The 27,767-nt window shown below is 50.8% G+C and overlaps 2 protein-coding genes across 6 annotated transcripts in view; both read left to right on the forward strand.

Annotated features, from left to right (window-relative positions):
- LOC136298107 (uncharacterized) overlaps positions 1–27,767 on the forward strand; it is a 212,826-nt gene that overhangs the window by 90,289 nt on the left and 94,770 nt on the right. For all 4 annotated transcript variants that reach the window (XR_010723266.1, XM_066198575.1, XM_066198576.1 and 1 more), the window contains 3 exons: positions 2,179–2,369; positions 5,041–5,116; positions 6,856–7,008. Coding sequence is in view for 3 of the 4 variants with exons in the window: in XM_066198575.1 (XP_066054672.1) it covers positions 2,179–2,369; positions 5,041–5,116; positions 6,856–7,008 (420 nt within the window). In the remaining variant the exon portion in view is untranslated. The remainder of the gene's footprint in view (positions 1–2,178; positions 2,370–5,040; positions 5,117–6,855; positions 7,009–27,767) is intronic.
- On the forward strand, positions 9,017–18,072 carry LOC136298108 (uncharacterized). Of its 2 annotated transcripts, XM_066198579.1 has the most exons (3): positions 9,017–15,793; positions 15,937–16,045; positions 17,984–18,069. In XM_066198579.1, the coding sequence occupies exon 1, from the start codon at positions 10,318–10,320 to the stop codon at positions 12,115–12,117; it is 1,800 nt and encodes a 599-aa protein (XP_066054676.1). In that variant the 5' UTR covers positions 9,017–10,317; the 3' UTR covers positions 12,118–15,793; positions 15,937–16,045; positions 17,984–18,069. The 2 variants fall into 2 exon arrangements, with proteins under 2 accessions (XP_066054676.1, XP_066054677.1); XM_066198580.1 differs by lacking the exon at positions 15,937–16,045 and having other exon boundaries at positions 17,984–18,072.

Here is a 27,767-nt window from a genome sequence, read left to right on the forward strand (position 1 = left end):
TTCTTCCTCGTGTTCAGGTGGAACTTCCTTCAGTTTCTGCCCGTTGCCTCTTATCCCACTGCTGGGCCCCACGGAGCAGAGCCTGGTCCATGCTCTGAGCCATCTCTACCGATACTTACACACCAACTCCCGCGCTGGCACCGGCAGCGGCAGGTGCAACGGCCGCCAGAACGTGCTCGGGCACGGGGCCGAAGCTGCGGCAGAGGCCGCACCGGGAGGCAGGTTCTGGGGACAGGGCAGTTTCTGGGAATGGGGCAAGTTCTGGGCATGAGGCAGGGTCTGGGCACGAGGCGGGTTCTGGGGACAGCGCGGCCCCGCGCACTCCGTGCCCTGGCTGCCCGCAGAGCAGGCGGGCCCGCGGCCGGCCCGGCCCGGAGGAGGCGCCGGCCGGGCCCGGCGCCCAGGCGCAGCCCGACTCCGCCTCACGCAGGCGGCACCGCCTCTGCTTAAAGCGTGGCCGGCGCTGCCGCCGCCTCCTCCTGCCCGCTCGCTCCGCAGCTCCAGCATGTCGGACCGGCTGCCCTACAAAGTGGGTGAGTGCGAGCTCTGGGCCGGTCCCGCGGGGCTCGGCACCTCCCCCGGGCCGGGGCAAGCGCGGTGCGGGGAGCGCGGCCTCTGCGGCCGTGGCGCCGCGCTGGATGCGGCCGCGGGGGGGAGGACGGCGGGTCCTGCCCGCGGCGGAGCCGGGCCTGAGCCCCCTGTGCCCTGGGGGAGCTGCCGCGGGGGAAGGGGGCCCGGGGGCGCTGCACCGCCGGCTTCCCACTCGCGCTTGTGTCGCTCTCCTGGCCCGGCTGGCCCGTCCCTCCCCCGCCGCTCAGAGCCTTTGGCGGGAACAGGCTTAGTTCCGAAGGTGGAAGCGTTCCCCATCCTGAGACCTTTGACTCACTTGCCGTGGAGGTTTTGGCGGGTATTTTTGTAGACCTGAAACTTCACAGAGCCCCAGTCTTTATAAAGGGTTGGATGTTACCTGGAGGCTTCATTCCAAGAAAAGAACACTGGTCTGTAAGGCTCAGATTCATAAATAATTTACCCTGGAGGCTCTGAACCTAAAATGCTGCAGGTTATTTTTAAAGCAGCCCTGGTAAAGCTACCAAGCCTTTAACAGGGGTAATATCAAACCTCCTCCTCTTGATGTATTTGTTTTCGCGGTCCTTTCCTTGCGTGTTTTCAGGCAGTTTTCAGTCCCGGTGATGTACAGGCTGTCCTCCAGTCAGCTCTAGCACGTGCAATAGCTTCAGTGGCCTCAGGCTTCATTCTGTAGCAAAATGCAATTAGCCTGTCTGTATTAAACCCTGCAGTCTGACTCAGAGTCCTGGTGTTCCCCAGTGCTCTACACAGGCTGTGTTCACGAGGTAGGTGACAAAAAAGCATCTGGCTACGGTCTAAATAGAATGGTGAACTTGCGAAATCTCTCGGTCTCAAACCGGGTAAGGAGGACACTGTGTGTTGGCTGGTGCTGAAGAGTTGCTGCAGCCGGGCATTACCTGCTTGACCCTGGTGTTTTTAAGGCTGGGGTCGGACATCCATGGTGAATGCAGCGAGCCTGTCAGAGGTCTCCCTTGCTCATTTTTTACTGAACTTTTCTGCTCTAGATCCTTTTTACAAAAGTAGAAGTTGACTGGAAACTAAGGTATTTATGGTCACTTATAATAATTTTTGTGGATCTAAGGGGGAAGGACCTGCAGCTTCGCTGTGAGGAGGGGGAGCTAAGCTGGGCTCAGCTCCTGGTGCACTCTTAGGGAGCATTCTCTGTGTGGGAAGCCAGTGCCCTACAGCCAACCCCTCCCCACACGCAGGTCAATACAGTGGAAGTCGGTCCCTTTAGCTTTGGACTCTTGGAGAGTGTCTGTAAGAAATGCTTAAGACCGTGGCTTACTGAATTCATGGGCCTCAAGATGTCCGTGCGCTAGATCGCAGTTGCTTTATACTAGCTTGCAGTAGCATGCTTATTTTTAGAGGGGCTGTTAAGTTTGGTCTAAACTTGTGTAAAAGCCTGTGTACCATAGCAAAGAACCCGGGAATAACTGGAATAGGGTCTGGTTCTCCTGCAGCTCTGTCTCCCAGCTGTTGCTGGGTGTTGAGTTCAGCTGTTGCAGCCAGTGCCTACCCACAAGTGTGTGAACAGATACCAGGGTCTCAGCTATTCAAACTCTGACACCTGTCCTGCTTCTCTTGCAGCTGACATCAGCCTTGCAGACTGGGGTCGCAAGGCCATTGAGATTGCGGAGAATGAGATGCCAGGGCTGATGAAGATGAGGGAGATGTACTCTGCATCCAAGCCCCTGAAAGGCGCCCGCATCGCTGGCTGCCTCCACATGACCGTGCAGACAGCAGTTCTCATAGAGACCCTCATCGTGCTGGGGGCTGAGGTAATGAGGCTCTGAGTTTCTCCTTCAGCTCTTGGGTAATGCTCTGCCAGGTCAGTGCTCCTGCTTACGTAACACCTTACAGAATCCTGGCAAATGTCTGTACTTTTTAAATGAGGCTGCAGTCTGCAAATGGATATATTTTATCTTCTCTCCTTGAGCAAGAAGTTTGTTGCCTGCCCTCAGCACCCCTGGAGTGTGGGGTGTGTGTGTTCTCTGTGGACAAGCTGCAGCTTTGAGTGCCTGTTGTCCCCTGTGTGCAGTGCCCACGCAGCCATGCTGTTCTCAGGCTTGCAGTGCTGTGGCTGCTCATGCTGCAGCTCTAGGGACTGCCTCCAGCACAGATTAGCCTGTATTAAGAGCCCCAGTCTGCCCTGGTAAAGTCAGCAAAATCTAATGAAGTTTTCTGAGAGCTCGTGCTGGCCCTTGAGCTGTGCAGGAAAACAACAGGGATGCAGTGTGGCTCAGGGACCAAGGGCTGGGATCTCCACTGAATTTTGTGTGACTGTGGGCCAGTTACTCTCATCCATATTAAAGTCTGAGATACTCAGAAGCCATTTACTCCCTTATGTCCCATGCCTGACTTGCTGAATGAAGTCCAGACATCACAGCCGAGTGTTTGCTGTACAGGGCGTGAGGAGAACCAGGTATCTGAGCACAATCTGCATTGCTTGTGCGCTGAGCAGGGAGCTGACGGGAATTTTGATCGATTGTTAAGTGTGTATATGATCTGAAGTTCTTTCTTCCTGCAGTTTGGCTGCCCAGAGGTGCCCTGTGCGGGATCCCTCTCTGGGAGCAGCTGAGAATTGAGCAGTGTCATGCTGATTGAAAGGTGCTGGGAGAAGGAGGAGTTTCTCTGTAGCAGTGAAGGTGCCTCCTCAAAAAGAGAGGGAACTAGGAATGGACACTGCCAGGTCAGCCTGGGCAAGGCACATGCTGCTGTGCAGATGTTCCCCAGCCTGTTCAGATCTGTCCTGTGGCTGCAAATGGTGCAGTTCTGAAGGAGAGCTTCAGTGTGGAGGTACAGTCCTGGCTTTGTTCCCGCCAGTCTATGGGGAACTCCTGTCCCTCTGTAGGATTTAAAAGGAAGCAGTAGCCGTTGAAGTTTGGGAGGCTCCTTGTGGCTCCTGTTGGTTGCTGTATCCCAGTGTGGCTGGCCTAGGAGGCAGCTGTGTGCTTAGTTAGACATTGCCAAGCTGCTTAAAGCTGAGCATAACCCCAGATCAGTGTTCTGTGGGATTCATCCAAGTCATTCAGGGAGGTACCTGCAGAGACTTGGTTTCTCAAAGATGTGGTTGTACCTTTAAAGGTGTGTGCTGTTGTGTTAACTCCTTGTCCTGATGCCTGTGGATTAGTTTAGGCTTTGATTTGAGTTTGGATTCAGCCCTCGTTCATCTGTTCTGTCAGAACTTTGGTGCCAGGGAGGGAGGAATGAAACTGATAAAATCATACCCCATGTAATGAGGATGTAGCTCACTGCAGCATAGTAACTTGGGTGTCCATTTTATGGCTGGGTTAACAGAACAGAATAAATACTCTGCTTCAGAGTGTAAGTTCTGAATATGTAACAAAAAATGATCCTTTCCATAAGCAGTGATGTAAATACTAGGGTCTGAGCCTATCAGGTGTGCCAGTTATTCTAGGCTTTTTGTCACTACCACAAGTCTGTATCAAGTCTGAAGTGTAAACAATATATAGGTATTCTGTATCTTTTGAATGTCATGACACCTCCTGATGTCATCTCTGCTGGTATGGGATGAGCTTGCAAAAACCCAAGTGAGGAGGTGCGGCTTTAGGTAATGGATTCTGTTTTCCTGTGTCCCTTCCAGGTGTGTTTTCATGACCAGTGTTGGTAGCGTAGGTTGGTTCCTACTGCACCCTTTACTTTGAACTGTCACTTTTTGATCACGTGGGATGAGTATCTGAAAACGGGCTGGATGTTTTTGCCTTATTGCCCTCTCTACTCAAGCTCTGTAACTGGTGAACATGCAAATAGCTGCCAGTCAGCCCTATGGGCAGCAGCGGGTGTGTGGCTCTGGGATGCGGTGCTGTGAGCTGCAGTAGGTGTGCAGATCCTTTCCAGTGCAACTCAGCAACATGCTGTTGCTTTTCTAGGTGCCTGAGCCTAGTTATGAAATCTGAGGAAAACACTTAGCTCAGCTGGAAAAGCTTCCATGACTGGAGCACAGAGTGGGAGGTGGGTGAGCATAATCTTAGAGAATGGCTGGATTGAGTGTAATGTTTCAGCTGCATTTCTGACTCTTGTGAGTGCCAGCAGGTGTGTTACTGCATGTCCATACCTTCAGTGGACACGTGCTATAGGGCTGTTCTGAAAATCTGACCTTTATTGACCAAAACTTCCCAAACCCACCCTGCTGGGCACCTCTGAAGATCTGGAGTATGCTCTGGCTGTCTGGGAGAAGTGCTTGTGAGCAAGGAGATGGCTGAATATATGGCACAGCTAAAGCTCATTCACATTCTCTCCATGTGACATTATTTTCCCTGACTTAGTCAGGCACCCAGTTCTCACCTTATCTTTGCTGAGCTGCTGAAAAAGGCAGGAATCTGGACTAATTTCTTTCTGCTCTTGCTCTCTTTTAAACTCCTGTGTTCGATAGAGAGTCCCTGATATCTCAGAACTTTGTTCAGCAAACAAAACTTGGTTGTTTTCCAGGTACAATGGTCAAGCTGCAACATTTTCTCCACTCAGGACCATGCTGCAGCTGCTATTGCCAAAGCTGGTATCCCTGGTAAGTTTTCCATGTTCTGGTTTGGCTGAGTTGGGCTGTACTTCCTGTTCTTGCTAAATCAAACTGTGTACACATCAAGCTCTTCTGAACAAGCTTGAGGATAGAAACAGCCCATCAGAAGCAGTGGTTATTGCAAACCAGGACGTTTGATTCAAGGTTTGTTGCATCAGCCTGTGCACAGGTCTCTCAGCGAAGGCTGCTGTTGGGCTCTGTGTAAGAGCTCATTAAGATGATGGAATGGGCTGGGTGATGAAATGGAGCGGTGTGTAGGTGTTTGTAGCTGGCGGTGTTTGGGGCTTTCCAGCAAGCTCTGTGCTAAATACGGTTTGGGGAAGGTAAGGGAGCTGTCATGTGCCCTGTCACAGTGGAGGTCAATACCCAGTATATTTTTAGGCTAGAATTAGCCCAGCTGTGTTCCTGCTTAACATCCCTTGAGTGCTGGATCAGGATGCTGCTGTCTTCTTACTGTCAGGTTCCTGAGCAATTCCTCATGGATCAGTGTAAATACTTGAAGCTGTCCGCTGTGTAAGTCAGCCGAAGGAAATGCAATCCTCAGTGCTGGAAACTGCATTACCTGAAACCAGCTGTTGGCAGAGGCTAAATTTGGGTTCTGGCAGTCTGCTTGGGGAGGGGTGTCTCATTATAATGATATATTGCCACAAGTCTTTCCCTAGCTGTGGCACATTCTAGTGCAACAGAGCGATTCCTTCATCAGCTACTTCGGCACCACCACCTTCAGGCATTGCCTCTGGAGAGGGTTGTCCAAGGGCCATGTGGGATTTTTAGACATTGGGTTGACTTCCTCACTGCTTTCAACACCCAAAACTCAACTAAAGAGCCATTTACTGGTTGAGTGTTTGTCAAAAGTGTTTGATCTTTGCCCTTTGTGTCCTTATTTTTGGAACTTGCTCTTTTTGTTAATATTGCACTTCACATACTGAATTTGAGACCCTGGAGGAATGCTGGTCCCTTGGCTTCAATATGAGATCCTGACACACATTACTTCAGAATAGGTAATTGTGTGATTGGCTCAAGGTCAGTTTCTGTGTAAACAGAGAAAACATGACAATTTATCCAAATGTTGGAGTGTGTGAATAATGTGCCCAGTACGTGTTTTGAGTGCCAGAATACTTCTGAGGGTTGCGTATAGCATGAGGACAGTACAGATGTCTGGAAAGACGCAAATCCTACTGGATGCAACATGCCAGTGGTGGCAGCCTGTTGCTGAGGCTATACTGACATAGAAATACAGCCTAATTAGAGCAGATAAGGCACCTCAGCTTGGATTTTAGTGCTGGGCTAGAGACTAGAATTTAAACTCGGAGTTGCTGAAGAGTTTATATTCTGCTGCTTAGCTCATGCTAAAGTCTGGTCCCTCTTTTCTGCTGTGCTAGAAAATGCTGTAGTTGTGTTTTCATTTATCTGTATCAATTTGTCCAGTGGCTATTTCTAATGACTGGGGTGCTGTGGATGTGAGTCTCCTTTGCTTTATCTTCTCCTTTTTAACATGGAAGAAGGATAAGGAGAGTAATGAAGTCTCAAAATTTTGGCCATGTTTGTGGCCTGGAACAGTGATTATTCGGAGGTCTGTTTTTCAGTGCAAATGTCTTTGCTGGCCTGCAGGTACAGATAATCATCTGCCTGTCAGCTGCTACCGGGAGCTGATGAAATCTTCCTTTGGCTGCTTCACTACATGCTGAGTAAGATCTGGTTAATGGTTTGTGTTTGTTCCCATGCAGTGTTTGCCTGGAAGGGGGAGACAGACGAGGAATACTTGTGGTGCATTGAGCAGACCCTGTACTTCAAGGATGGGCAGCCCCTCAACATGATTCTGGATGATGGTGGAGATCTTACCAACCTAGTTCATACCAAATACCCACAGCTGCTGAAAGGTGACTTGTGTTTTGTTTTGGCAGGCACAGTTCTGCCTGGGAAGCTCTTTGGGGAGAGATGTTTCTGCAAGAATTCGCTGCTGGTGTAAAAAGGGGTGGAGGAAGAGGGACAGGCATGTGCGAACAGGCTGTGAAAGTTCCTTGCAGGTCAAGACCAGAATCTTCTACCTGCAGGAGCTGTTTCCACCTCTGCTCTGTAGCACATAAGCTGCAATGACCTGTCCTGGCCATACTTCAGTGTGTCCCCTTACCTGAGAATGACCAGTAGTTCTGCTGTCGTGCCAAAAGCGTCCTGGAAGAGGGGTGTGTTCTAGATATGCTCAATGTCTGTTTGCAATTAATAATTTTGGGTTAAAGCATTTCTTACCCATCATCTTAGTGCAGTTCTGAATGAAGTCATGACTACCTGTAGCCTTCTGTGGAGAAGGAATAGTTTTCCACCTTAACCACTCATTCAGTTTGTCAGTGAAGATGCTGATGGAGCCAGGGTTGGGACTCTTGCTTTGATTTGCCTTCAGTGCAAGTTAGCAAAACTGATCAGCGTAGTGTTGCTAGCATGTGTTAATGTAAAAGATTTATACGAAGGGAGTTTGACATGACCAGGCTGACCTGTGCCTGGTGAGTATGACAGACTCTCCTTAGCCCTGCCAGTGTCCATCAGCTGTGCTGCAGCAATATGTGTGCCCAGGGTTGTTAAAGGGCACGTTTAAGCCCTTGTTAAAGGGCCAGGGTTGTTTGGTCTGGGATGTGAAGGAAATTGGGTGGTGATACAGTGGGGTGTGTTGGTGCTTTCGTAGAGGGGAGGTTGCTGTAGAAACCTGCTGGATCAGCTCTCCTCTGACTCGTGCTCTGCTTTAGTAGGAAGATAGGAGGAAAAAATCTGAAGGTGGCAGGCTGTGAATAGGGCTGTGTGAGGGGAGTCTGGGGCTCTGCTCCTCATCTGTGTGCTGCTGCCGGTAGGGGCACCAGGAAGAGGGGAACTTTCTCTCTGACAAGCCTCACTTTGTCCTTCATCCTTAGCCTGATGTCACTCATAATCCAACACTCAACATCTGTGTTATTTAAACCGTCATGAAAGATTTTCATTGATCTTTGCTTAGCCTCTCTTCTGTCAAAGGTTTTGTGGTTCCTGGGTTACCTCTGTGTGATACTGATGACCTCTTGCTTTTCCCATGTTTGATGCCAAGGAATACCACAATTGATCATTCCTCTCTGTCTTCCTTGTGTTTTCAGAGGCCGAAGAAAGTATTTTCCATGTTCATGCTCTGTTTTGCTGGGTTGTTTCCCTGCCATGCACACCTTGGTTGGTGTCCTTGTTCGCAGGGTCTTTGAGCTGAGCTCCTTTCACACTTTCAGCCCTCCTGTTGTACTTGTTTCTCCTCTCCAGCCCCTTTCACCCTCGTGCTTGTCTTTTGATGCTGGTGTGGGAGGGACTGGCATAATACAATGCAGTAGGACAATGGCTCTTGGACTGTCTCATGTCTTGGCATCCATCTGTAGCCTGTCTCTGATAAAAAACATCCCTGTCTGGGTTTGCTTCCTAAATTTTTAGAAATAACTCTTCCTCTGGGGTTTTAAAGAGTCTAGGGAGGATGCAATACCTGTCAGTTTTTCCCTTCCCAAAATGTGTGGCTATATGCACTGGCTGTAGTTGTAAAGCTCCTTGCAGCAGTTCAGTAAATTAAGACTGAGCTCTGTAGAGGATGGCAAACTTGATCTGTTTGAACTTCCAGTCCGTTGCTCTTTGGAAACAGCAAAACTTCCAGAATGGGACTCACAGAGTAGAGTCTTGATCTCCATAATCTGAGATCTGTGCTTAGCTCTTTGCTGCAAAGTCTGCTTAAATGATGCAGTGTAGCATCCAATTTTGGTATCTCACAGCTAACAGAGGCTCTGTTATATTTTTTTTTACATATATATATATAGATATAGATATAGATATAGATATAGATATAGATATAGATATAGATATAGATATATATAGATATATATCCTATATCCTATATCCTAAGGGCTTGTGGGAATATCTGACCTCTGTGGAGGTGGAACAAGAGTGACATTGTCAGAGCATGCACAATGTGTAGATTGTGAGCACAGGAGACATTTTGGCATTAGGCAGCTGAAAATGCCATTTAACATTTTAAGGCTGGATAAGTTTTCTGGGCTAATTTCAGAGGGGATTGTCTTCCATGCTTCAGCTGCTTCTAATTTCAATAGTTCAGTCCTAGTGTGCAGCTAATAGTTGAAAGTAGTATTCCTTCAACTAGGAGATGTGTTAAATGTGTGTGGAACTGCTCAGGAAGCTTCCCCTCTTTCGAAGTGTGCCTGCAGTTAGAGGGCAGAATGGCCTTTGTGCTATTGGCTTATTCCATTAAGCCAAATGCCCTTAATATCAAGATAAATAAAGGAAGAAAGGGGGAAAAAGAGAACTGACCAAAGGGGAAAGTCATCTGTGCAAAAGAGATCTCTGGCATCTATGCAAAAGACCTGTGTGGGGAAGGTTGGCTAGTTTGTGATTCATTGACAGACTTGCGTATTGCTCGGGTGGAAATAAAGGGCAAAGCAGGTCTGAGTATTTAGCAAGGCTGTGTCGGTTTAATTCAAACTCTTCCTTGCTGCAGGCCCTTCTCTGCTCTCCAGTCACTCGGGCATTGACCATGAGTGGTGTGGGCAGCACTTGGGGCAGCTGCAGAGAGGTTTAGACCAGCTGTAAATGGCACCTGGGGCAGTGCTGGGGTGCTGTTGAAACCAGGTGAGGCAGTGCTCCCTGCCTCCTCCACTCTGGCTTATCTTCTGTTAATGGGCCATCAGCACCTTTGCTACACAGCTCACAGATAACCCCCTCCTGGACTACCTCCTGTTAATGGGCCCATCAGGCCTTATCACATGACTCACCATCCCATTGTGGGATGCTCCGCCCAGAGGGAGAAACTAAGCATTCCAGCCTGGATATAAGCTGAGACTCTGAACACCAGAGGGGCGCTTACCCACTGGATTCCCAGAGGACCCGAGCTACCAGACTTTTCTACAGGATCACTGCTTCAGGAAGACCACCTCATCTGGACTGCTTCCATCACTACGCTCAGGTTGTATTCTGACTCTGTCAGTGGTCTTTTGTATTATTGCATTGATTTTATTTTACTTTCTTTCCTTTTTCTTTTTTTTTTTCCTATTAAATTGTATCTCTGACTTGGAGCCTCTCATTTGTTTTGCCTTGAAACTACTACATTTTTGGCGCCCAACGTGGGGCACAAGGCACTGAGAAAAGTCAGAATTACAATTTTGTATTGAAGATGACACCTGTTCGCTATGATGCTCAACATGCTTACATGTGTCTTATATCTATCTCTCTATATTTTTCCACAACTGGGGTACTATCTGCCAGTCTTAATGCTCCTGCGTAGACCAGGGTATGGTACTAAAATTGCTTTAGTAGTCTATTATGTCCATTGCTTGATAAACTCTGAGGCAATGAACATTATTCAGAATATACACCCAGTTTTGTTTTCTTGTTCTGGTCTAGGATGCTACATCTGGGGCCTCAACAATCTCACCCAGCCCCTGTGGGGAGGGGTGAAGAATGATTTTTTCCAGCTTTTCAGGCATGACACAGCAGTTTTTGAAAATATGGAATACCCTCTGGATGCCAAAGACAGCATGATGTTGTTGTTAGTCCTGCTTTGTCTTCTCTGCACGGCCCGCACCATGCTTAGAATCAAAACACTACATGGTGTGATACAGCGTGTTCTGAAGGAAGAGGAAGAGGAAAAAAGAAGCAGAGCAACGATATCAGTGTCTACACAGAGTGTCACAGAAGTGAAAGGAACCAAAGGCAAAGCAACAGTGTCCTCATCTACACAGACCGTCACAGAGGAGAAAGAAGCCAAAAGTGAGGCAACAGTGTCCACATCTACGCAGACTGTCACAGAGGAGAAAGGGACTAAGGGTGCCATCAGCATCTCCACACAAACCATCACCGAACCGGAACAGCCTAAACCAGTAGCAGTTGCCCCCGTTCAGAAGAAGAAATCAAAGACCAAATCAGTCCGCATAGTGACTGATGAGGGTGCAGCAGGACCTTCACAATCAGCAGAAGAGACAGAGCCAGAAATCATCACTCGCTCTCTATCTCTGGGTGAGCTGCGTGACCTGCGAAGGGAATTCACCCGCCAGACCAACGAGTCCATCCTGACCTGGCTGCTCCGCATCTGGGACGCTGCAGCCAATGACACCATTCTGGATGGAAGTAAGGCCAGGCAACTGGGATCGTTGTCCCGGGATGTGGTCATTGACCAGGAGATTGAGAAAAGCCAAGAACCTCTCAGCCTCTGGCAGCGACTGCTAACAAGTGTGAAAAATAGATACCTTTGTAAAGAAGACCTCCAAGTGCACCAAGGAAAATGGAACACAATAGAACAAGGTATCCGATGCCTGAGAGAATTGGCTGTGTTGGAAATCATTTTTTCAGAAAATGAGAGATTTCCTAAAAACCCAGATGGTGTCCAGTGCACATCACGGATGTGGTTAAAATTTGCACGACTTGGACCCGAGATGTACTCACGTTACCTGGCAACACTGCAATGGAGGGAAGGTGAGGACAGGGTAGGTGTCTTGGCTAATAAACTAAGAATTTACGAAGACACTGTCACTGCCCCAGTTCGTACCCATGTCTCATCTGTGGAAACAAGACTGGCTGAGCAAGTCCAGAACTTGATTGAAGAAGGCCATCAGAAACTGAAAAAAGAACTTAAGGAAAAAATTTACCATATCCAGCCAGAGCCAATGAGAGTCTCTGCCATTAGGAGCAGGCGCTCCCCAGCCAGGGAGAAAAGATACACACCCCGAGGTAACCTCTGGTCTTTTCTTCGGGAGCATGGAGAAGACATGAGGAAGTGGGATGGAAAACCCACCTCCTCCTTAGCAGCCCGGGTACGTGAACTGAAAAGAGAAACACCTACCACAAAGAGCCCATCTAGAATCAATGTTGCTCCGGTCTCTCGTGCACAAAACTCCAGACGGTACAGGAATGATGATATGACTGATCCTCTTGAAAGAACCTCAGAAACATATTTACAAGAAAAGAGCAATGTATGCCATGACCAAGAATAGGAGGGCCCTGCCTCTAGCCAGGTAGAGGAAAGGGACAATCGGATCTACTGGACTGTGTGGATCCGATGGCCTGGAACATCTGACCCACAAAGATATACAGCTCTGGTTGATACCGGTGCTCAGTGTACTCTGATGCCATCAAGGTACGTGGGAGCAGAACCCATTTCCATTTCTGGGGTGACAGGAGGATCCCAGGAGCTAACTGTACTGGAAGCTGAAGTAAGTCTAACTGAGAAAGAATGGCAGAAACACCCCATTGTGACTGGTCCAGAGGCCCCATGCATTTTAAGCATAGACTATCTCAGAAATGGGTATTTCAAAGACCCAAAAAGATACCGCTGAGTTTTTGGCATAGCTGCTCTAGAGACAGAAAGCATCAGACAACTGAGTACCTTGCCTGGACTCTCAGACGACCCCTCTGCTGTGAGACTACTGAAAGTTGAAGAACAACAGGTGCCGATCGCCCGAGCAACAGTGCACCGTCGGCAATATCGCACTGACAGAGACTCTGTGGTCCCCATCCATAAGATGATTCGTGAGCTGGAAAGCCAAGAGGTGGTAAGCAAAGCTCATTCACCCTTTAATAGCCCTATATGGCCCGTGCGTAAGTCCAGTGAAGAATAGAGACTGACAGTGAATTACCGTGGCCTGAATGAAGTCACACCACCACTAAGCGCTGCCGTACCAGACATGTTGGAGCTTCAGTATGAGCTGGAATCCAAGGCAGCAAAATGGTATGCGACCATTGATATTGCAAATGCCTTTTTCTCCATTCCTCTGGCAGCAGAATGCAGGCCTCAGTTTGCCTTCACCTGGAGGGGCGTGCAGTACACCTGGAACCGACTGCCCCAGGGGTGGAAGCACAGTCCCACCATTTGCCATGGACTGATCCAGGCTGCACTGGAAAAAGGTGAGGCTCCAGAACACCTGCAATACATTGACGACATTATCGTGTGGGGAAACACCGCAACAGAAGTCTTTGAAAAAGGAAAGAAGATCATTCAGATTCTCCTGAAGGCCGGCTTCGCCATCAAGAGGAGCAAAGTCAAGAGACCTGCTCAAAAGATCCAGTTCCTGGGAGTGAAGTAGCAAGATGGACAGCGTCAGATTCCCACTGAAGTTATCAATTAGATCACTGCAATGTCTCCACCGACCAACAAGAAAGAAACACAAGCTTTCCTAAGTGCCATAAGTTTCTAGAAGATGCACATTCCCGAGTATAGCCAAATTGTGAGCCCTCTCTACCTGGTCACCCGCAAGAAGAACGATTTCCACTGGGGCCCAGAACAGCAGCAAGCTTTCGCCCAGATCAAGCAGGAAATCGCTCATGCGGTAGCCCTTGGCCCAGTCAGGACGAGATCAGAAGTGAAGAATGTGCTTTACTCTGCAGCCGGGAGCCATGGTCTGTCATGAAGCCTTTGGCAGAAGGTACCAGGTGAAACTCGAGGACGACCACTGAGATTCTGGAGCCGAAGCTACAGAAAATCCGAAGTCAACTACACTCCCACAGAAAAGAAAATCTTAGCCGCCTATGAAAGAGTCCAAGCTGCCTCAGAGGTAATTGGTACTGAAGCACAGCTGCTTCTGGCACCTCGACTACCGGTGCTGGGGTGGATGTTCAAAAGAAAGGTTCCTACCACACATCATGCCACCGACACCACGTGAAGCAAATAGATCGCCCTGATCACGCAGCGCGCCCGTATTAGAAACCTGAATCGCCCTGGGATTCTGGAAATTATAACAAACTGGCCTGAAGGTGAGACCTTTAGATTATCCTCTGAAGAAGAGGAGGAGCAAGTGACACGGGCCGAAGAAGCCCCACCATATAACGAGCTACCAAAGAGTAAAAGACGATATGCCCTTTTCACCGACGGTTCCTGCCAAATTGTAGGTGCTAACCAGAAATGGAAAGCTGCTGTATAGAACCCCACACGACAAGTTGCACAAGCTACCGAAAGAGAAGGTGGATCAAGTCAAGTCGCAGAGCTTAAAGCTGTCCAGCTGGCTTTAGATATTGCTGAACGAGAAAAGTGGCCAAGGCTCTATCTCTACACTGACTCATAGATGGTAGCTAATGCTCTGTGAAGATGGCTGGACCGCTAGAGAAAGGCCAACTGGCAGCGCAGAGGGAAACCCATCTGGGCTGCTGAGATTTGGCAGGACATCGCCACCCGAGTAGAAAGGCTAACCGTGAAAGTTCGACACGTAGATGCGCACGTACCCAAAAGTCAAGCTAATAAAAAACATCATAACAACGAGCAGGTAGATCGAGCTGCCAAAGTGAAAGTATCTCAAGTTAATCTAGACTGGCAGCACAAAAGAAAATTGTTCCTAGCTCCTTGAGCTCATGATGCCTCTGGTCATCAAAAGAGAGATGCAACATATCGATAAGCTCGTGACCGAGAAGTAGACATTACTATGGACAGCATCTCCCAGGCTATCCATGACTGCGAGACCTGTGCTGCGATCAAACAGGCCAAGCGAATGAAGCCTCTATGGTATGGCGGACGATAGTCAAAGTATAGGTATGGAGAAGCCTGGCAAATTGACTACATCACCCTTCCCCAAACCCGCCAAGGCAAGCGCTACGTGCTCACCATGGTGGAAGCAACCACTAGATAGCTGGAGACCTACCCTGTGCCTCATGCTACTGCCCGAAACACCATCTTGAGCCTGAAAAAACAGGTCCTGTAGAGACATGGCACCCCTGAGAGAATTGAGTCAAACAACGAGACTCATTTCAAGAATGGCCTCATAAGCACTTGGGCCAGAGAACACAAAATCAAATGAATATACCATATCCCATACCATGCACCAGCTGCCGAGAAAGTAGAACGCTGCAATGAACTGCTTAAAACTACCCTTAAAGCACTTAGTAAAAGGACCTTCAAAAATTGAGAACAAAACTTAGCGAAAGCCACCTGGATGGTCAATACCCGAAGGTCCATCAATCGAGCTAGTCCTGCCCAGTCTGAATCCTTGCATACAGTGAATAGAGATAGGGTCCCTGTGGTACACATGAAAGGTATGTTAAGAAAGACTGTTTAGATTAATCCCACCTCGGGCAAGGGCAAACCCATCCGTGGGGTTGTCTTTGCACAAAAACCTGGTTATACTTGGTGAGTGATGCAAAAAGATGGGGACACCCACTGTGTACCACAAGGAGACCTTATTTTAAGTGAGAACTGTGTGTAAGATTTCATTATATATATATGTGTGTGTGTGTGTAGTTTAAGGAAGGTATTGATTTAGAATGATGTAGATAGTAATAGAATAAGGGGTGGATAATGTCCTGGGTTGAAGTATATTCTATCACCATCTTCAAGAACTGTTGAAACCAGGTGAGGCAGTGCTCCCTGCCTCCTCCACTCTGGCTTATCTTCTGTTAATGGGCCCATCAGCACCTTTGCTACACAGCTCACAGATAACCCCCTCCTGGACTACCTCCTGTTAATGGGCCCATCAGGCCTTATCACATGACTCACCATCCCATTGTGGGATGCTCCGCCCAGGGGGAGGAACCAAGCATTCCAGCCTGGATATAAGCTGAGACTCTGAACACCAGAGGGGCGCTTACCCACTGGATTCCCAGAGGACCCGAGCTACCAGACTTTTCTACAGGATCACTGCTTCAGGAAGACCACCTCATCTGGACTGCTTCCATCACTACGCTCAGGTTGTATTCTGACTCTGTCAGTGGTCTTTTGTATTATTGCATTGATTTTATTTTACTTTCTTTCCTTTTTCTTTTTTTTTTTCCTATTAAATTGTATCTCTGACTTGGAGCCTCTCATTTGTTTTGCCTTGAAACTACTACAGGTGCCTTCAGGGAGGGGAAGCTGTTGGCATATGGGATGTGAGGTCTGCTTAGTGCCATGGAAAGACAATCTGCTAAGCTCAGAACTCCCATCTGGAGAGCCTTTGAAGGGTGAGGGGCGTGTCTCCTATTTGCCAGATGCACAGGAAGAGAGAGGGCAGGTCTGAACTGGAGGTGCCTGCCATGACCTCCAAAAGCTTTCCTTCAGGGGGATGACTGTCCATTGTCCAGGCAGTTGCTCTGGAAACTGATGGTTTTGGGAGACTTTTCAGATCCTCCATTTCACTGTGCACAAGGCTGCACTGTGAACTTTAAACTCTCCTCTCTTCTCCAAGCAAGCCCTAAATATGCCAAAGCCCGAATGCGTTCCCTCTGCAGGTGACGGTCAGGGAAGTGGGGCTATCGAGGGCTCTGTGGTGAGATAGAAATGGTGCGGATCAGTCAGCTTAATCATAGAATCACAGAATGGTTTGGGTTGGGAAGGACCTTACAAGGCCATCTAGTCTAACCTGCCTGCAATGGGCAGGACAGCTTCAACTCAGGCTGCTCAGAGCCCTTTGAACGTTCCCAGGGATGGGGCATGCAGCACTTCTCAGGGCATCCTATGCCATCTACATTGTAAAGAAAAGCTGCCTTAGACCTAGTCTGGATCACTCTCTTTCAGTTTAAAACCATTCCCCCTTGTCCTGTTGCAACAGGCCATGCTAAACAGTGTGTCCACGTCTTTTAAGCTCACTTCAGATATTAAAAAGCTGCAGTGACCTCTCTCTGGAGCCTTCTCCTCTCCAATTAATCAGCCTTTTCCCTTCTAGTGCAGTTGGTCTTGTTTCCTTCATGTGCTACGGCGTGGTCTGGGCAGCAATGGGAGGGTCTCATGGCTCAGTCTCAGGCTCTGCTGGGGAATTTGTCCAGGTTCTTGTGTGAAAACCATGCAGAATTGCATTCAGCGTTCCCTGCCTGGGCTTGGACGAGCTCCCAGCTGGATTTTTTGAGGAGTGAGGATGGACTGGGACCAGACGTGGCATCTGTGAGTGAGCAGTGCCCTGGAGCCAGGCAGACCAGTTGTGTTATGGGGAGCATCACCGGCTGGTCAGGGGAGGGGATTGTCTTGCCTGCTCTGGGCTTGGGCAGCCTCACCTTGACTGTTGTGTTGTTTTGGTCACTGCAATATAAGAAAAATATGAAACTATTAGAGAGTGTCCAAAGGAGGGACACAAGGACGGTGAAGGATCTTGAGGGGAAGCCAGAGGTGTGGCTGAGGGCATTTGGTCTGTTCAGCTGAAGGAGCCTGAGGGGAGAGCTCATTGCAGTTACAACTTCCTTGTGAGGGAAGGAGAAGGGGAAGACTCTGATTTCTTCTCTGTGGCCAGGAACAGGACCCAGGGAACGGCTGGAGCTGTGTCAGGGGCCTTTAGGCTGGATATCAGGGAAAGATTCTTCCCCAGAGGGTGCTGGGCCTTACCCAGGCTCCCCAGGGAACGGTCCCGGCCCCGAGGCTGCCGGAGCTCCAGGAGCCTTTGGACAGCGCTGCCAGGGATGCCCAGGGTGGGGTTGTTGGGGTGTCTGTGCAGGGCCAGGGGCTGGGTGGTCCCGTGGGTCCCTCCCGGCTCCGGCCGCTCTGTGGGTCCGCGCGGGCTGGGCTGAGGGGCACCCCGGGCTGCCAGCAGAGGGCGCTGCGGCGCCGCGGAGCGCGGCCGGGCCGGCGCTGAGGCCGATCCCCTTTTCCCCCCGGGCCTCGATCTTGTCCGGCCCGGGCACACCGGCCCCGAGGGGCTGCGGCAAAGCCCTCGCCTGCCTTCCCCGGGATCCGGGCTGCTGCAGCCTGCTGGGGAGCCTGGTGGGCACGGCACCGGCCGGTGCAGAGGCGTGTGGCTCTGAAGCGCATCCTCTGCTGTTCCTGCAGTTGTTTGAGGGTTTTCGTCTCTTCCTTGCTCTCGCCGAGGGGTTTTTTTAACTTAAGCCTCTGAAGAATGCTCCCAGCTCCTGGATGAGCTGGTTTGCGCAGCTCATTGACTCCAACTAAGGTGAATCCTTTTACTTTCCCCACAGGAATTAGAGGTATTTCAGAAGAGACAACCACTGGCGTTCACAACCTGTACAAGATGAAGGCCAATGGGACCCTGAAAGTGCCAGCTATCAATGTGAATGACTCTGTCACCAAGGTAATACAGACAAAGCCCTTCTTCAGGCTTCAAGCGCCGCCGGAGCCACTCCCGATACCTGCAGGAGGAGGCTAACGACGTCTTCAGGAATCCGGATTCAAAAATCAAAACAACTTATCAACAACCGCACTTAAGCGCAGGGTCCCGGCCTTTTCGGGCGCGACAAGAAGTCGCAGGGGAAACCCCGAAATAATGAAAGGAGTCGGCAGAGCAAACGCAGGTCCAACCAATATGATTACTACTACGTTTCTCCTTTATTCTATGTAAGATGGCAGGTTTTATACACTCTATATTGTTTACACTTCTAGATACATTCTCATTGGTACATGGCACAGGAAAGAATGCAAACACCTATTGTTTTATAAATTATTTAAGGTAGCTACTATGTCCACAGCAATTACTATACTTGTTAACTACTATGAAAGCCTTTGCCCCTTGCAACACCTTAAGGGAATTTATTAACTGCGACACACACCTGGCACTAATTTCTATCTGCGCCACAACCTCACAGGCCTCAGTGCCACGGCCTAGAGGCACAGGATATTGCTCAGTCTGCATGATTCAAGTACAACTCATCTCCTACAAATAAACGCTTTATTTGTCTACACATATATCCTTCGTGCCATGGAACACAGTTATATAAAGGTTCAATTACACCTATACTATCCTTTAAACACAAACTACTGACTAAGTCTATGGCTGCATCCAGCGGCGTCCGGGCTCTTCTCTGAGAAGTCGAGGAAGCAAGGAGGTCCTTTCTGCACCTTGTGACTCAACAGGAGCGTCCTGCCTGCTCCCTGCACAGCTCTCCAGGTGGTCCTGCTGGTCCCGGGCCAGCTGTGACTGCAGCAGGGACACCTGGAAGAGGCAAAGGCCCGGCTCAGACAAGCCCACGCTGGCAGGAGCATCCGCAGCCCCACGGAACCGGCTGTCGGGGCAGACACAGCCTCCAAGTCCAGCCCTCACCAACACTCTGCCCTTGGGGAAGGGGAAAGGAACAGGCTCCCAGACTGCCCCTCAACAGAGCTCAGAGGATCAACAGCTCCACTTCATGGCTGGCAAACCCTTCCCACGTACATCCCTCAGCCACCACAGGTCTATTAGAGAGAGTTCCGACAGCATTTAGGAACCCAGCTCTGATTTCCAAAGCACAAACCTGGGCCACTGACCCCTTTCTCCACAGGCTGTGCCTCAGCACAAGGGCTACTGCTCCTCTGAGCTACTGAAGGACTCTTCCTGAGACGCCGATATAGTCTGCCGGTCAGACTGGGAGACAGGCAACATAAAGTGTCTGGGGGGAACACTCTCCTAAAAGTTCTGATTCTTCTCCCTTCAGGTTCCACCAGCATGTTGGATGGGAGAAAGGGTCACAGAAACCTGTCAGCAAGCGTGGAGCAAAAGGATCTGTGGCCATCAAGGCATGGAGATCTCTGCTCTGAGACTCTGAATTGCACCAGACAACACTGGGGGCAAAAAGCTCTCTCTGGGGGCTGTGCAAGAGAGGTCAGTGAGTGTCTGGGGACACGGGGCCAGAGAGGCAGCAGAGTGAAGGTGCCTTTGTTAGAGCCATGGGCTGCCACAAGAGAGAGAACAAACAGAAGGGTGTGCCCAGAGCAGGCACAGGGAGAGGCAAGGAAACAAGCAGAGATCTCCAAAGCACTGCCTGGGCTAACATGTTGTGTTCCAGAGCAGCCCCGAGGCTCTGCACAGGCAGCGCACTTTACCTGCTCGCCAGTTCTCCGGGGCTCAGTAGTTGATTCAGGCTTCTTTGTCTTGACCTTCTGGAGACTCACACGCAGCTGGGACACTGCAGCCCGCAGCACTTGCACAGAGTCCTTCAAGCACCGTTCTCTTGCTCGGGACTCCTCCAGCTGCTGCAGCAGCTGCTTCTCTTGAGCTGCCTGGGTAGCCTCCATCTGCTGCACTGTGTCCTGCAGTATGTGGATCTGGAAGATGGATGCACAGCGCCTCAGGGACAGGGCTGCTTCTGGGGCTCAGAGTGGGCAGTAGGGAGAGCAAGAATGGAGAAATGACGTCAAGCAAAAAACACGCCGGAAATAGAAAGCCCAGAAGCAAGGATTGTAATGGAGACAAATGTGGAGAAAACAGGGAGAGGGAGGCAAGGGCCATCCTTGAGGCTGCAGCTCTGAACACCGGCTGAACTGGCTGTGCTGGAAGTGCCCTCCCCAGCCTGCCACAGCCACGTCTGTGTCCCCACATTGCTCAGGGCCTGGCACAGGCACCAACTCTGCCTGGGACAACACTGCTAACAGAGGGACAAAGAAGCTCCAAAGGAGTCCGCTGCAGCCCCTCCTCCCACATTTCCTGCTGGGAGCCGGCAGAGAATGGGTGAAAACAGTGGCAACACAAGGCACCACATGCAGACTTGGCCTCAGGGTTCAGCAGCAGCACAAGGCAGAGCACGGCAGCAGTGGATGCTGCTGGGAGGGAAAAGAGCTTGGGGCCTCCCAGCCAAAGGTGGTGGTGCGTGTCCCTGGAGAAGAGGATGCCAGTGCACTGCTTACCAGGGCGTGGAGCTCGTCCACTTCTCTTCTATATTCAGAACCGAGCTGCAGGGTCTCCTGAAGAGCAGAACGAAGCTCAGTCACCTGAGTGTTCAGTGCCAGGTTCTTTTCTTCCAGCGATCTGAGGCACGGGTTCTGTGATCTACAAGTTGCAAATATGGAGAGACATGAGTTGCTTGCTCCTGACTCCCACAGTCAGGTATTCCAGGACAACATGGCTCAAGATCCCCACACCTGAGTATGAAAAATGGGAGGCATGGAAAGTCGTCCAGAGAAGGCACATTTGTGCCATTTCAATGGCAAAGCAGGGCCCTCTGAGGGAGTGCCCAGGCCTTCCTTATGGCCTGGCACAGCACAGATAGCCCAGCCCAGCTTGACTTCAAGAGCCAAGCCTTCAGTTGCTGTTCCTGACCTATGACACTGGGTAGCTGCGCCCAAACAGGCCGGGCTGGCGAGCGAAAGCCCAGCCCCTGCTCACAGCCCTTCTCTCCTCAGCACTTCTAAGCTGCTCTGCTGGGGGACAGAACAGATTCTTGTCCTGGCTGACTCCTGACGCTGTAATGCTCTTGATAATGGACATGAAGGTACATCATCTTCCAGACACCCTGTCTTTAAGAGACTTGCAAACTACTTTGCATGATACAGTAAAATCTCATGGCCATGGCAGCACTTGTAAAAAATCAGAACACACGGATTTTTCTCTGAACAACAACTACCTGAATGAAGAGACTGCAGTTTAAACTCTTGCAAGGTCAAGGAGTAGACTTGCCAGCTTTGTTTTAGTGTTGCTGGCTAAGCAGGCAGTAGCCCAAGTGACTTGTCCACCTTTACAGAGTGCGAGGGACCATCCAAAGGGGCCTTGGCGGGTTTGGCAGGTGGCTGCCCATCAACAATCAGCAAGAATCCTCAGAGGCTGTTGAGAATTCCAAAGAGCTTTTCCTGCTGCTCTCTAAGCAGTTCTAGGACCTGCCCCACACTTCTCAAGAGTGTGCTTGGAAGCAGAAGGCCCTCAAGACATTCAGCAGCAGCCTCTGGCTTCGTGCTACTCCCAATGTCCAAAGGTAAGAGCCTGGAATGCTGAAGATGAATCTTCAGTTCCAGAGATCGGGATCATGTCAAGCTACTTTGTAAGGAATGAGGGATATTCAATGCCCAGAACCAGGAACCAAACCCAAGAGACACGTGTGGTTTCACTCAACATCTGCATGGTTTAACTACTACTCAATTCAGGGTGGGTGGCTTGCTTTGGACTTCCCACAGGAGTGTGCTCAGCGGCACAAACAGGAGCCCAAGGCTCACGAGAGCTTTGCTGGCTTTAGGTGCCAGAAAAATAATCTTCACATGGTGGCATAGTTTTGGGTTTTTTTCTTGAGACTCTTCCATATTCTGTCCATAGAGTGTAAAAACATCTGGAAAGGATCTGCTCCCTGCCTTTACCTGGTCTCTGCCAGCTGCTTGGAAAGGTCATGTCTGTGCTGCTCCACGGCTGCCAGTTGGCCCTCAAGGGCAGCCTTCTCCTGGCACAGCAGCTCCTTCTCTCTGCACACCTGGGCCAGTGTGTGCCCTTGGCCAGAGGATTCCCGGTGCAGCTGCTCCAGAGCCCTCCTTGACGACTCTTGCTGCTGGGAAACCTGGAAGCGGGACAAGGTACAGGTCGAGCCCTTCCTCAGGAGCCCTGTGCAGAGCCAGCCAGTGCCAGCTCGCAGGCAGCCAGAGGACAAGGAGCACCTGTGCTCTGGGCTCAAAGTTTCACAGCATCTGCCCTATGCTGCTCTGATACCCTGAGCTCCAAAAGCCTCTGGCACTGCTCCCTTGCAAGTGCTGTGTCAGGCCGTGCTGGCTTTCCTGGGACCAGACAGCTCCTTCCCAACAAACATCCCTACTCCTGACTCCGTGTCGTCACTCAGAATTACCACATCTCCTAGTACTGCCAAAACAATTTACTCTGAGCACCAGCAGTGCAGACGCTTTTCAGGCACTGATCCAAAGCTCTGCTGGGTTTAGTCCCTCACTCTGCTCACCTGCTCTATTCCTTTCCACACCAAATCCAAGTTCCCATGTGTTCCCGCCCCTTGTGTGGGCACAGAAGAAGCAGCTCCCCATGCCCAGCTTTTGGCCTGGAGCTGATTGGAACAGCAAACTCCAGAGCTGTGTCAATCATTCCGGGCATGCCAGGAAACAGTCTGGCGGTCAATGGTCTCTGGCTGGAGCCAGGCACACAGACAAGGCTGCCTGCTGCAGCCCAGGCTGCCTTGCCCAAGCAGGCCTGGACTGACGGGGATGTAGAGTCCCACCTCTTTATGGGAAACCTCATTGGAATAATTCAGGGATGTTGTAGTGGACTAAAGGTCAATGTCAGGGCCTACCTGGAGATGAGACTGGCCCATGCCAGTATCAGGAGCCCTTCCCTTTGGGATTGCCAAATCTTTCTTCCAAGTCCTATTGGCAATTTCACTCTTGTGCGGTGCAGCACTCAGGACTTGAGCGTCCTGTCTCCCTTTGAGTTCTTTTCCTGTCAGATTCAAGGTGGCAGCAGCCCCATGCTCCAAGTCCTCCTGCATGCCTTCCCTCTCCATTTCTGGTTGCTGGGTTATGTCATTCCAACTTTGCATGTGGGGTGCACGCATTTCATTCTTCTTTTCCAGATCTCTCACCTTCTGCTCGTACAATTCCCGTTCATGCTGCCAAAACAGGGAGAAAAAGGGTCCCTCATTCCCTCTCTCAGTTTGCTTTTCATACCACAAATGGACTCCTGCCGCAGGGGCAGGCACGAGCTGCCCCTCTCTCTCTGCCTCTCGGGATGCCGCAGACCTTTGCTGGGCCCCCCTTGATGCTGCATCTTTCCCAGCTCACTCAGCCCCTCCCAGCTTCCTTTCTGCCCTTCCCCGACTTCTTGCAGCTCCACTCCCCTGTTCCTTTGGGGAGGAGCTGCCAGAACTGCAGCCAGGATTTCAAGTCCACGCCAAGCAGGATTTAGGCAGTGCCACGAGGCTGTGCTCTCCATCAGGGAGGAAGGGAAGAGCAAACACCCCCAGCATTTCATTCCCTGGAGCTGGGCCCAACAGGACTGGATTCTCACCTCTCCTGTGTAGAGTTTCCATGGCACCATCCCCATGGCCAACTGCCCTCTTGGAGCAGCCGTGGCCAGACCAGTCTGTCATTCTCTGCTGCCACTCAGGACGAGTCCTGCCCTTGCAGGCACGTTGTATTGCACTAAGTAGTTAGTTCGTTTTGCACTGGGTGTTCCTGGTCACACCTTCCCGTGCACCTTTGCGCCCTCTTCACCTGATACCCTCTATCTCTCCCCTCCTCCTGAGTCAGCCCCCACTGGTCAACAGACTCCCCTCCCCTCCCCCTCTCCCCTAGGGCTTCAAACTCCCCGCACGGGGGATCTCACCCTCTCTTTCCTCCTAGACATTAAGGTGTGAGTTCTACATTAAACTTGTGGGACTGTTCCCACGAGCAATAAGAGCGCCTTTTGTCTTTGATCATCGCCCTAGCCCAGATTCCCCCCTGAGATCCACAGCTAGCCAGGGCCGGACCGAGGGCTGAAGGAACTAGGGCACAGGCACACGTCCTTATCTGGATCAGCATTTGGCTTTCCCCTCTTCTCTCCCCACTGGCTGCTTTCAGATGGCCAAGGCCGAACACATTTCTATTAACAGCAAACTTGCTCTTCTCACCACTCCTCCAAGGTCCAATCATAGCCAGGAAATGGCCCTTTGTAGCATCTGCCAATCTCACCTGCACATCCTTCCTTTCCTTCTCCAGGCTCTCCAACTGCCTTTGCAGAGATGTCACCTTCTGACGAAGAGCCACAGCCTCTTGCTTCAGGATACCTTGAAAAGAGGTATTCTGGTGTTCTGCTCTCCACATTGCTGCAGGAGGGAAGGGGAAGGACAAGAAGGGGGAAAGCAAAGCAAAAGCAAACTGATGTGCATCCTGCAGAGCCAACAGCACTGTCTTCTCTGCCTGCCTGTCTTTGCCAGGCCCTAAGCCCACAAGGGCGTCAAAACTGACAGAAATGAAGGAAGCTTCCAGGCAGAGAGAAAAGCAGGAATGGAAGGGGCAAGGTTCAGAAGAGTAGGGAAGTGTCTTTGCTCCTGGACTTGTGCAGAGTGAGCAATCCAAGAGAGACAAAGGAGCAGGAATGCCTGTGCAGCCGTGCTCCAGACAGGCCAATAGCCTGGAGGCTCTGGCAGGGCCTGGAGTTTGGGGGAACGGAGCTGAGGCAGCCAGCTACAGCTCCTTAGCACAGACAGGGCACCTGAAAGGCACCAGCTGTGCACGGGATCAGCCACAGCACAGCCAGATGGCACTGCCAGCCATGGCATCTTTCTTGAGAAAAAGCTTCCACTGGCACTAGGATGGATAAATCTCCTGCTGATCGTTTTCCCCCTCTGCCATCCCTGGGCACTTTTATTCTGTGTGGCATCAGACATCCTCGCTGGCAAGACAGGATGGGGCAATGGGTGGAAGAGGAAAAGCTGTACCTTGCTCACTTTCCTCCAGCTGTTTCAGCAGCTTCTGATTCTTGGCATTTAGTTGGTCTCTCTGAGCCTTTGTATTCCGCAGCTTCATCTTCAGGGCCTTACACTGTATGACCATGGCCTCTGCTTTTTTCTCAGAGCTCTGGAGCCGCACACAAAGCTCAGACACCTCAGTTTCCAGCAGCTGCTTCTCTCGAGCAGCCTTCTCCTTCACTGCGTCCTGCAGGGTGTGGATTTGGAAGATGGATGCACAGAGCCTCAGGGACAGGGCTGCTTCTGAGGCTCAGAGTGGGCAGTAGGGAGAGCAAGAATGGAGAAATGACGTCAAGCAAAAAACACGCCGGAAATAGAAAGCCCAGAAGCAAGGATTGTAATGGAGACAAATGTGGAGAAAACAGGGAGAGGGAGGCAAGGGCCATCCTTGAGGCTGCAGCTCTGAACACCAGCTGAACTGGCTGTGCTGGAAGTGCCCTCCCCAGCCTGCCACAGCCACTTCTGTGTCCTCACATTGCTCAGGGCCTGGCACAGGCACCAACTCTGCCTGGGACAACACTGCTAACAGAGGGACAGAGAAGCTCCAAAGGAGTCCGCTGCAGCCTCTCCTCCCACATTTCCTGCTGGGAGCCGGCAGAGAATGGGTGAAAACAGTGGCAACACAAGGCACCACATGCAGACTTGGCCTCAGGGTTCAGCAGCAGCACAAGGCAGAGCACGGCAGCAGTGGATGCTGCTGGGAGGGAAAAGAGCTTGGGGCCTCCCAGCCAAAGGTGGTGGTGTGTGTCCCTGGAGAAGAGGATGCCAGTGCACTGCTTACCAGGGCGTGGAGCTCGTCCACTTCTCTTCTATATTCAGAACAGAGCTGCTGGGTCTCCTGAAGAGCAGAACGAAGCTCAGTCACCTGAGTGTTCAGTGCCAGGTTCTTTTCTTCCAGTGATCTGAGGCACAGGTTCTTTTTCTCCAGAGACAGAATCAGCCTAGAAGGGAAGCATGCAACTCCTTACTTCATGATATCACATTCCATGAATCCTTAGTACTTCCATCACCTCAGGGAGAAATGCTCTGTCTGATGAGGTTTCTCTAAACAACTTGGCTGTTTGTTCCCCCTGCAGTCCCAGCCCAGCATGTGCCCACTCTGCTTTTGTTCCTGAAAGAACAGGGAGTTCCTGCCTACATGCCCAAACTTCTTTTTGAGATGGGAATGTGAGTACAAACCTAACAAAGCCTTGCAATGAAGACATTAGGGGAGAGGAAGAATTTGCTTCTAACTAACCATGCTCCAAGGGGAGAGGTTGGGCCAAAATGGAAGAGACATTTCCTTCCCCCATCTTGTATGTCCAGGCAGGAGGAGCAGCACCCTACAGCCAGGGGATCTCTGGCAAGTTCCCTAAGATTTACCAGCACCCATCCTACTGTCAGCTGCAGGAACAAAGGCCAAAGGCAGAAGTGGCAATGGAGGCTTGCAGCACAGCCTGATGGCAGATGCAGAAACCTCCAGGCAAGCAAGAGTGCCCTGCCTCTGCTTTGTTGTCGTCCTCTTGGAAGAAGAATCCGGTGGCACTGAAGACTGGCAGGACTTGGTCAGCTGGAGGAGCCCCCCTAACCCTGGTCTTGTTTCTTGCATTCTCTGCACAGTCACTACCGCCTGTGACTGTGGAGGGTGTCAGGGACCCTGCTTGACCCCTCTGGGCACTGGGGGCATTTTATGAGGAACAATGCAATGGAGACATTCTGGTTTCTTGGGTGCCTCTGAGGGCAGTCTGGCCTAGGTCTGCAATCAGGGCCTTAAGATGGTTCTGCCCAGCAAAGGCATCAGACGCCAGGCTGATCCAGATCCCAAGGGCTTCAAGTTACAGGAGCCAAGGTGCAGCTGATGGATGTATCCAGCTCCTTGCACTGCAGCTTGGGCAGTGTTAACACACCCACCTAACGTACACAACACAACATTCCCTGGAGGGAAAGAGCTACCCCCAAAGCCTTGCTTTGCAGAAAAACTCTAACTGGAGGTTTAAAGGGAAAGAAAATGAAGGTAAAGACAATGACACCTGTCTGCACGGACAATTCACTTACCTGGCTTTTTCACTCTCTAGGGCATTCACAGAAGCCTGCAATTCTGAATTTTGCCATGCCACTTCTGCCCAATGACTCCTTTCAATCTCCAAGTTCTGCAGGTGCACTTGCAGCTCATTTTTCTGATCTTCTACTTCCTCCAGCATCTTCTGGACTCGCTCATCCCCCAACAGCTTCTGCCTTGACTCTTCCTGGGCCTCCCTCACAACTTGCTGGGCTCTCTGGACAATTCTTTCCTGGGACTCTCGGGAGGCTGCCAGCTGGGATGTCAACTCTCCCACCTGCAGTCAAGCAGAACAGAGCAATCAGAGGCTACAGCCACAGCCTGTCACTGTCAGCCACAGCAGAGGCTTTGAGGAAAAGGAACGGACAACTTTCCATTGCTCACAGTCCTGAGAGCACCAGATTCACAATGGATATGGACAAGGTGTTTCAATCTTGAAGTGGCCCACCAAGGGCAACTGAAAAAGCACCTCCAAAACCAAGGCCAGCAGTAGGAGGCCAGCAGGAATGCATGCTGATGGTTCCCTGGCCAACAGCCCAGAAGACTAGCCCAGCTGTCCAGGGCAGCAGCTGAAATTCAGCAGAG

Source organism: Chamaea fasciata, unplaced genomic scaffold, assembly GCF_029207755.1.
Source record: "Chamaea fasciata isolate MVZ Bird 193981 ecotype frontalis unplaced genomic scaffold, bChaFas1.0.hap1 SCAF_17, whole genome shotgun sequence".
Classification (NCBI taxonomy): domain Eukaryota; kingdom Metazoa; phylum Chordata; class Aves; order Passeriformes; family Sylviidae; genus Chamaea; species Chamaea fasciata.